Source organism: Agelaius phoeniceus, chromosome 4, assembly GCF_051311805.1.
Source record: "Agelaius phoeniceus isolate bAgePho1 chromosome 4, bAgePho1.hap1, whole genome shotgun sequence".
NCBI classification, from domain to species: domain Eukaryota; kingdom Metazoa; phylum Chordata; class Aves; order Passeriformes; family Icteridae; genus Agelaius; species Agelaius phoeniceus.
In genome coordinates this window covers 33,164,917-33,175,988 of record NC_135268.1, presented here as the reverse complement: position 1 = coordinate 33,175,988, position 11,072 = coordinate 33,164,917, and the positions used below count along the sequence as shown (strand labels likewise).

Sequence of the window (11,072 nt, the reverse complement as noted above, 5' to 3'; positions counted from 1 at the left end):
TACTGCAATTTTAGATCTCTGTGGAGACAATATGAAGCCTAATTAACTAACCTTTATGTGGACAGCAAAAGCACACCTGGGAAAATATGTCATATTGATTTTTTAGACAAGTTTACCATCCAATGTAGAAAGACAGCAGCACATACATTCTCTTTTTCTATTAATATTATGCTGTCACTGTATTTTTTACATATATGTTAAAGATTTAAAACAAAAAATGCTACTTCTGCTTTATGAGAGGTGTGCCAGATTAAAAGGTAAGGTCTTTGTTCAAACTTCAGCAAAGTATCATTCAGGAGTTCCCACTCATACAAGCTGATCTTTTTTGCAGCTCTGCATTATGTAAACAAGAGGTGAGCTGAAATGTGTCAGTTGCACTAGAAAACTTCAGATTGCTCCACAGAGGAAACTAAAATTGCTGTGAAAGCCAAAGGGAACATTAATAGTGAGGCACCTGGCTCACAGTTGTTCTAATACTCCACGTGCCTCTCCAACTCAACTTAACAGGTCAGGGTTTTCCTTCAGAAAGATTTTTACCTGGAGTGTGTTTCTGTTGCTTTAACCAATTGGTAGTTATAACTATAATTGGCAGTTTTAACTACCAACTGATTGGGTTTTTTTAACCTGGAAAAAAAATAAAGGAAAACTGTTTGCCACCTAGATACCACCAGAAAGGAAGCAATGTTATCAAAGAAACAGCAGGTACAACAGGACATATAACAAGTCAAGTTCAGATATTACTGATATTATTTTATGTGCTACTATAACAAGTCTATACTACAATAAAATGTATTAGATGCACTTCTCAACTAAAACCACTTTATAACATACACATCAAAACTGCAGTTCTGCTCTAACATCTATAATGACACCATTTTAAAAATAAGTGAATTAAGTATAAAAGCATCAGTAACACCACCAGTAATTTCCCATGACTTCATTGTTCTTGTGGTACAGAATTAGCATTTTCCCAGACTTACCCTAATCTTCAGGTCCAGAAATGTAGTCTAGGAAGATTCTGAAGCTCAGATTTCTCCATGGTCTCTGTATGTCTATTAGTATAAAAGGTTCTGGCAGTACCAAGCACCACTAAAAGTTCTCTAACATCTAAATTTTCTAAATATTACCAGAATCTGCATATACATTGGCACAGCTGGCTTTTTTCAAGTCCTCTTGCAGACCAGTTGATGCATGTTTTAATCTGTTGATCTATACATAGTTGATCTAAGCATACCCATATATACCAAAAGACTTGGATATACCCAGCATAACAGAATGACAGAAAAATAACTGTGTGCTGAAGGCACAGGGAGTTTCCCAGATTCTTGGAACATCTACCATATGGCATACATATTGCTTTTTTCCTACCCAAAAGATCCCCAGACATATGACCCTAAAACCCAGAAGAATCCTAAAAACTCTATTGCACCATTTTTGAAGCGGCAGTTCACAAAGTGAACCATTGCTGTGTACTATCGGCTGGGCAGCTGAGCAGAGAAAGGAACAGGTTTCCCAGAGGGTCAAGTGTTAAGAAGAAACCTCCCACTAGATGGCTCACAGGGCCCTTGCTGTATGGATGAAGGCAGGAATATCTGATCCAGCAATCATGAAAATCTGTAAGACATTCCATAAGAACATCACCAGATAATGACAATTGGGGCTGGCCATGACCGTGCAGGCCTCTGCAGCCAGGAACACTGAAAGCTGGAATTCATACAGTTCCCAGTCTGGATCCCTACCTTGGCTTTGTCTAGATTCTTAAAATGTAAGAGCAGCAAGCATTCTGTAGGGAATATGGATGACTTCTAGTTTTTTTTTATATTGCTACACAGTATATTTAGTAATACAATGTGTTTTCATAACTGTGCCATTTTACTTCCTTCATTATTTTCTGCATTTGTATTTATTTGAAAGGCAGAGCTGTAGACGTAGAATATGCCAGTGTTAAGAGGCCATCTAGCATTCTGTGTAAACACAGGATGCCCTGTGTGCAAGTTGGGCTTCCACCCTACAAATGCACTACAAAAAACAGAACCATTCTAGACTGCCATAGTGACTACAAGAATGCAAGAGGATGGAAATTATCTGCATTGCTCTTAATTACTGTGGCTGATTGCTATTGCAAGGTGACAGTCAGTGTATGCATGAGATGTTAGAAGCTAATTGTAATTTTGGTATTGCAATCAACACCAACACGGCAGTACAGGACCCTAATACTCACAATGAACATTTTTTGTCCTGTTACTAATGACTTCTACAGCAATATACTGATACAAAAATGTCTCAGGAACATTTTTTTTTTAAAGTATGATGTTAACACTGAGCATTTTGACTATGAAAACAATAACAACAATATAAATTTTGTTAAATAAACTTTAAAAATCATAAGTATATAATTAATATAGATTAATAAATATTAATAATTATTCCACACATAATTACTATATATTAGGATAACATTATTATATCTAAAAGTTATTTTATGATTCTTATTACAGAGTACACATTCAATTCCAGTGTAAAATACTACCTTCATTAAGAAACTAATTAGGAAACTAATTTATGCAAAGCTTTATCAACTTTATTTTGTGGGTCATCAGATAACTTTTCTATTTTGACATTCAAAGACCTATTATTCCTAAAACTGGGGTGCTGTAATTAGTATGCCTTTGACAGAAATAGCTCCTCAAACTACTAACATTCTACTAGATGATGGTCTTGTACTGTGGGAGCAGATCTCCAATTCTCAAACATGATTTATGAAATCATCTTGTTGACCTTCCATACTGAACAAAAGGACAGGAAGTCATAATGTCACCAGTAGCCAGAAAGTGTAATGAAAGCCAAAACTTGTTAATTTAGTCAGTAAATCAAAAATTAATAGGTCAAAAAAAACCCCACAGAAAAGAACTATATTTTTCATTTAATTAGCTGAAGATTTAAGTACTTTAAAACCCCATGTTTATACTGTGTGAATACTTAAGGTAAATTCAAATAAATATAAGTCCTAAATTTTGTAAGATATGGATATATTTATTCAGTAATGGTAAAAAACTTCTTAAGATGAAGTTTTATGGCAATTCCGTTTCCATTACTTAATTGAGCTACCAAAATATCTGTGATATATTAGGTCTTACTAACTAATAAAAAATCTAAAGCATTCTACTTCATGAATTAATTCCTCAAAAGTTCACTTAAAATAATTTTCTCCAGAAATGTGGAGGACAATGACCTTATATAATCATCATATTCTCCATGTGGTTTAAGGACTCAAGTGACCAAGGCTGTTCTTACAAAGGTATGCTCCCAAATAATTTAACTTCCATTAAAATAACTGCTGAAATGGCTCCTCCTTTGAGACTTACTAATTTCAGTTTCCTCAGAATTGACATTCCTCCCTACATTCAGCATAAAATCAAAGCAGATCACTTCAATGTCATTTCTTTAAAAACTCAGATAAATATCACAAAACCCTAATTTCTACAATTCTGAAAAAGAGCTCATTGCACCTATACTGGGGGAGGGGGAATAAACTAAATCCCAAAACACAAAAGTGCTTTCTCAAGCTGTCACAAATCTATAGAGAACTGCAAATGCTGTTCTTGGACTCTAGAACCATAAACACACTGCCTGGACTGAGGAATGAAAGCATTCAAACTACCACTCTTTTGGTGTAAATACTGCACAGCATGCACAGCTTCAGATGACATTTCAAAGTGTAAACATTACAAGACAGAAATGACTAGGATTAGTAGGAAAGGAAATTGAGATGTCAAAACATAGACTATGGAAAAGTTATTTATTTATTTATTTATTTATTATATATGAGAAGTGGAAAATTCTGATCACTAGAATGATATAAATGAAACTTCCTAGTTCAAAAGCATTAGCCAACAATTTGGGAGCAATAAGAAAATCTGCATAAAATTGGAAACCATCAGTTGGCAAAGAAACAAAAGAAACACAGATCTGTCACTATGATCAAAATTGTTACCAAGTGTGATAGAACTGGGAGAAAGTTATTTCCAAAAAAGATAAAGAAATATTAATGCCTTTCTACAAAGCAAACTAAGATCTTGGATGGCAAACAAAGTGCATTTCTGCTCCTTCAGGATTAATACATCAGGAAAATAAACACTGAGAAGAAAAAAAAAAATCTACATAATAATTATAAAATACTGTAAAAATTGAGAATAAACTAGCTATAAATACATATAGTCTGGAAAATAAAAGATGTTTCTAACCATAGCAAGTGTAATGTGGAAAGAGAAAAAAAAAAACCAAACAAGCTGAAAAATAACAAAAAGAGGGAAAAAGAAAGTACTGATTACTGCATTCTTTCTTTTAAAATAACTTTCAAAATGGCCTAAATCAATTCTTCTGTGTTCTGCAGATGCAAGGACCTCAAAAACAAGAGAAAAGTGAAAATTAATCACTTGAACCCTGTCTATGACAGAAAAGTACAAGCATATCTTCATTGTTATGCTATTGCGTGCAAAGGCAGTCCTTGCACCAACTCAGTGCTCAGATCTGACTCTCCTCACTATTTCAGCTATGGACCTTTTCCTCCTGTCAAACTAAAGAGCCAAACCCACACTCTCCAGCCACATCTGCTTTGCATGAAGTACCAGTCCTACACCCCCTCTGCCTCTTCAGGTGTCAACCAGAGCCCATGGTAAATGTTACAGGATATTTCATGGCTGAGTCTTTCAACTCCTTCACCTCTCAGAGGCTTCTGTGGAGCTAGTCAAAATGAAACTCTGGAAATATATCTTCTATAATTTTTCTACATCTCACACTTCAAAAATTGAGGCTGAGGTATGATTCATAGTTTTTTACTTCAATTTAATAATAAAAAAAATCATGCTTCTTCTCTTATCACTAAAGATTTCCTGTGGTTTTGTTTTTTTATTCTTTTAGAAATTTCAGTACGCTCTTTTTTTTTTTGCATCCCCTCTTGTAACGCAGTTGTTAACATAAATACTTTTACAAATTAAAAAATATTTTAAAATACTTATAAAAGCAGAGGCACTGGACTTTGTTGAAGATACTCAGAAAAGACATTGCTATTTTCTTTCAGGCAAAATTTTCACTGGCTCCCAACAGACAACACTTTTGTAGGAGAAATGACTCAAGAGATCCTGTCAGCTCTTACGTTTGTTTCTGGCCTTCCACTGCGTGAGAGGATTCCTCTACAAGATTATAAGGATTGTCATCCTTCCAGCATATTTCCAATGCCCACCTTTTCATTCTGTAACTCTTGCATCTTCAGCAAGAATAAACAACTCTTGAACAGTCTTCTCAGTGAAAGGTAATGTATACTTCTTTGTTATGGAGCAGGTCTGCTGCTTTCATTTTGGCAGAGGATCTATTCTTAAAGGCCACCAAAACAGTTACAATGAAACAGATTGGTCTGTCCATGTCACACTGCTGGTTGAAACATAGGTACATATGAAGATATTTTAAATAAAAACTAATGCAGAGAGACAGTAAATTAATCTAGTTATTGCTCTGCACTTTTTTTTTTTTTTTTGAGATGCTTTATTACCTTACTTATAGGTCTAGCTACAATTCATCTTCTGGAATGGAAAAAGACGTAGGATGATTGATTTCATTTGTCTACCCAATTTGTACATATCTTTAATGAACAGAGCAAGGCATATATATAGCAAAAATATGACTGAACCGTAAAAATAATTAACTTTTGTTCTCGTTGTGTCATTTTGGCATTAATTTCCATTACGCCTTCAAGCAGGTGAGAAGCACAGAAATGTTCCAGTGAATGCCTTCATACTTACTTGGATTCCTTCTTCCAGTGCTGCAGCCCATGAAAGCAAGCGAGGCAACTTCAGGAGTTAGCACATACAGACAATGCTTTAGAATTTGCTTCTGCAGTGGCAGGTGAGAGCAGACTGTCCTGTTGGGTTAGTGACTTCTCCCCCCTTCCAAGTTCAGCTCTGTGCCCTGGCTAATGCACGTACCAGCTGGGAAATCGCTGAAGACAAGGACAGTGTGTGACTGTGGACAGCGCCACCAGGACGTACCAGAGTGAGGACGTTCCAGTGCCCACCATTTACCTCTCCATCACATGTACCCGTGTCCCAGCAATCAGAGAGCTGATGTACCTGCACAAGAACAACTGAAAAGACTCCTGAGTCTTCCCAGTGGTGCTTGCAGACTTACTTGCATTCTCACCTCTACAATCCACTACTGATTTGAGAAAAATGATGCATTTTGGGGAAACCATGGCCACACATCCTTCATTGTTTTGCCCATAACCCAAAAGAAAATGCAAAAGCAATGCAATACATACCTTTGTTTAGCTTTCAATTGCACTAAGAACTCTACAAGGACTATCTATAAAGTAGAAGCATTAGCAAATATCAGAAGTGGTAAATATCCCAACTCAGTGGAACAGAGCTCTTTAGACTTGGATTGTACTTGAGATGCTGCTAGTGCCAACTCTGAGGTCTCCTGAGGAAAGCTACTACACATTCTGCTATTTACAGAGACCTGACAGATGTGCCATTGATGAAAAAATTCTGTCTCTGTATACTTATAGCTATAAAATTATCTATAAGATTATTACTAACAAGTAATAGTATCTTGCTGATGTTTGTGTCAATACTTTTTATTTGTCATATTTTTTTCTTTTAAAAATATTTAAAAATCCATTACTTTTGTACTGGTATTTCCTATATAGGATGTACCAAGCTTCTGCTTCTCATCTTAAAGCAGCACTAGAAACACCAGAGCACAATGCTTTTTCATTCCTTTTTATCAGTTATGTTTCTTGATGCAGTGCCAACTGATGCGTTATGCACTGCAGGCAAGACTATCTCCTACTGCTCCATGCTACCTTTAAAGCTAGGGAGCCTACCTAAATTGGGGTAAAGGGCAAAGACAGTACATCCTTTTCTCATGAATACCAAGCATGTTATCCCCAAGTGATATGGACTAGCTTGTATGCCTACTGTCTGCTGGATAGGTGATGAGCAGTCACAGGAGCTAGAAAAAGGCTTGATCTCACCTCTTTCCATTAACATTGCACACAATTATATTCAGCTATTCAGAAGAGGATTGTTCAGCTAACTTTTACCATCTAGGCAATTGCTGAGAGTTTCTTTTTGAAAAATACTGTGAAACATCTCTTCTTCAGTTGTGTAAAGTATAATCACAAACCATGTTTTAGTAGCAAAGATAATTCAGTGTACCCTTCTCATCCCCAGTACCCAACTGCCCTTTATTTTGTGCTGCCCCAGGAATTAGGGCTCTACTTGGAAAGATTCAGTACACATTCCATCGATAGAAAACAAACTTGTAAATAACACCACTTCCTGAAAACAGACTGACTGAAAAACCCCATATGCTTTTTTAATTTCTGTGAGTGACAGAGAAGAAGCCAGACCATTTTAGCTTGCTGCTAAAAATATACTCAAGTTGTTTTCAGCTATTCAAAGAAGTTGAGTGCTAATTTCAGGTCATATAAAAATCACACATCCAGTCCAACCCAGTCAGAATACAGATAAATTCTGGGTGAAACTTTAGTCTCCTTAGTGCTAGAGATTACTTTCACATTGTCTTCAGCAGAGCATATCATTCTCAGAACTTGAGTTTCAGGCCTCTTAAAAAGAAATTCTGACAGTTGTTATTTCTTGAAAAGTAACTGGACAAGTCTAAGAGGTTTTTAGCAAATAGTATATAGATGCACCAGGCTAAGAAGTTGTTTTGCACACAATGTACCAAATTGTGATAGAAATTGCTGAGTAGAAATTTCCAGAGATCATTAGAGTTTTGTTTGTGCAGAGCCAAAAATAACTTAACCAAAGATGAAGAATATCCCCTCACAAAGCCTCTACCTAATTTTTACACAAGCAAGCTTTTAATGCTCAAGCAACAACCAGGAACACTAGTTGTATAAAAGTGGAAATACATACATATGTGCTAAGAGTGCATATACAACTAGAGTACAGAGTACAACTAGATACTAATGTATGCACATACAAATATTTTTATTTAAAAAAGAAACAAAAAATCTCTAAAGATAAACTATTAAAAATCTCTAAAGATCAACTATTCAGAAGAAGTCACCTACTGTTAATTCACATTCAATCCCAAGTAAAGCCATGTTCTAAAAGGTTTAGGTTCACAAAACCAAAAACCTACCTGTGTACTTCTAAATGCTTCTAAACACTCTTAGCACAAACACAGTCTCATTTTTACCAGCTTATACACCTCATTTTAGTTTTGGTTTAGCCAACAGGAAAGCACTCAGTAGCAGGTATTATTACTGAACCTAACTTCAGAATCAGAAACTTTTTACAGCTGAAACAAGTATGATTCCTAATTAGTGCACTTTCTATGTAGAGAGAGAGACACATGGAGCACACATACAAGGCGAGGCTGTTATGGGTTTTTTTGTCAGCAGCCCTGGTCTCTCACTCATTTGCTGGATGGATTTCACCAGGCTAGCTGATGTCTCAAGGGCAGCCTAAGACTCACACACTGAAAGTTTCATGTATTTTTAAAACGGCAATACCCAGAGGTAGAGGGTGAGGACTGACAGGCTTCCAAGACACTAATGTAAACCAAAGTAAGAACTGTTTTCTACATATAAAAGCAGGCATGTATATTCTACAGCAGCCAGAAGGATTATATCCCATTCCCCATTGCCAAGCTTGAAAAATCATGTAGAATATACTTATTAAGACATGAATATACACCTTTGCCATACTCTTATTCACTGTATGGGTACCTAAAATATAGCAGAGCTATTAAGCAGATAAATGACAACAACTTCCTTCTTCAAACATACCTTGTTTTTCACTGTATAGTGGAGTATTTTTTTAGGTAATTTTGCTTTGCATATTTATATCAAGACCCTTATATTTGTATATAAAAATTAAATGTAGCAATTAAAAATAGACAGGAACACTTATATTTGTGAGTTGAGCTGTGTAAATCACACTTTGCATAGCAATCTTTTAATAAAGCCAAGGGAAAACACATTTACATAAGTGAAGACCTACTTAAAACAATCTAAAAAAAAAAAATCTAAAAAGTAGAGATTCTTACCCTAAAAAACTCTTTAGTGGAGCCAGAATCTAATGTCCCATAAGCAATTTCTGTTTGCTTGGAAAGATCCTCAGCACTTTCAATGGGAGACACCATCCTCTCCACGGTCAGGAAGGCAGCTAAGTTAGCCGTGTAGGAGGAGATGATGATGAGGGTAAAGAACCACCACACACCTCCAACAATGCGCCCCGACAGGGACCTAGTAACAAGTATGAAATGGATTTGTAAAGTGAAATGGAAATCCCAAAAAAGGAACATGTTATCAGTTTTATGCAAATGGTGCAGTATAATACAGGGAAGCATTTCAGGCTATCTCAGAGTCTAGCTCTGCACACCAGATGGGAAATCAAGGCATTCTCCACTGGATCTCCTGAGACTCTGCTGAAATCAGGACTCCAGAGTTTACTTCTGGAAGAACTTAGTGATCCAGTTCTTCAAAGTTTTGACAATCCTTGAAGGAAACTGCTTCCATCATAATGTGCTATATTTAACACAAACTTTTTGTTCCCTCTGAAGTGATTTAGTGTGACATTATGATGAGGATCAAACAAAATCAGCCGATAAACCAATATGCACTTTAAAATCAAAGGCCTTGACAGTTTTCCTAAGACATTCAGACAAGACTGATTTGCACAAAACAATGGCTTATGCTGCTGTGCACAATTTGTACTGAGAAACAAATAGCATTATTAGTAAGAAAAGCTTGCCCAGGGAATGTCTATAGGCTAGGAAATGCACACGACTTTTGAAAGATACAAGCATTTAACAAACTGAGGACTGGACATGAAACAATCAGTGATAATACAGAAAAATGAGGAACAAAGTATATTTTTTAAAAAAGAATATTAATAATCTGATGTTTATAACAGCAGCAGGTGGGCTCTTATGGATCTGTGTTTTGCTTCTCCTGCTCAAGAAGAAAGAAGAAAAGAGAACTCAAGAAAATATACAAAACAGCGTAAAGCACATAACTCAGTAATTTTCAAGAATTGAAAACTAGTATAAGAGAAACATCGATATCACATTATTGTCAAACTTAGCATTTTTTCATGGTTCTTTAAAGTTTGAAATTAATTACCACTTTGTTCCCAAAGAAGGCATTATAGGAAGCAGTACATAATCTTTGGAGATATGCTTAATTATCTGGCAGAGATGTGCATGTAGTTAAAAGTCTACTACTAGGGCACTGCAGTAGCCTAGGTTTGTCTTGGTGTGTCTCCTCTATTTATTAAGTAAACAAATTAGGAATCACTCACCCAGCCTACTGTACTGTGAATGAGAACAGAAACTAATTATGACATAGAATGTATATAGATATAACTATATATAGATATATGTACATTTAAAAATTACAGTTATGCAAAGTGGATTGACCAAGCTAGGAACAAAATTAAATAGAACCAATTCTGGACAAATAATTTTTTTCTAATTGCTATTGCATAAAAATAATTCTGACATTAAAAGATTTATTCCATGTCACAACAGACTCACTAATTCACTCTACTACATGAAAATCAAGTCAGATAAGGCCCAAAATAAGTTATTCAAAGGACCATAGAAAAAAAATATATTTCAAGCTCATTCTAAAGGGAGCTGTATTCTGCAAAAATGCTTTCTGTCACCTTTGAAAAAACATCACACACTTACTTTGAAATGGAGGTAATTGGAATATAAAGTAATTCTACAAGTAAAAGATAGAGTTATAAGATATAGTGAATACATTATATTGTGTATTTGCAAGGTAAAATCTGTCAATGGGTACTTAATAACTGCCAACTTTATGGCACTTTGTATTGTATTCATGACACCTTGTATAAGTGACAATAATTTTCAAATGTCCATGATCTCTGAGCAAAGTTGCCACTGACTTTGTAAAAAAAGAATAAGCTCAATACCAATACAGAAATTATGCTCCCACATGGCATTTTACAAGTAAAATTATTTGGGGTGTCACTTTTATTCAAAATTTCCCCAGGCAGTCTGTCACAGTTAAATGA

At 35.5% G+C, this 11,072-nt stretch overlaps 1 protein-coding gene across 4 annotated transcripts in view; it reads right to left on the bottom strand.

Moving 5' to 3' along the window:
* GRIA2 (glutamate ionotropic receptor AMPA type subunit 2) overlaps positions 1–11,072 on the bottom strand; it is an 89,241-nt gene that overhangs the window by 6,286 nt on the left and 71,883 nt on the right. For all 4 annotated transcript variants that reach the window (XR_008534220.2, XM_054632621.2, XM_054632619.2 and 1 more), the window contains exons 12-13: positions 9,076–9,274; positions 1–18 (exon numbers count right to left, since the gene is read on the bottom strand). The exon at positions 1–18 is cut by the window's left edge and continues 230 nt beyond it. Coding sequence is in view for 3 of the 4 variants with exons in the window: in XM_054632621.2 (XP_054488596.1) it covers positions 1–18; positions 9,076–9,274 (217 nt within the window). In the remaining variant the exon portion in view is untranslated. The remainder of the gene's footprint in view (positions 19–9,075; positions 9,275–11,072) is intronic.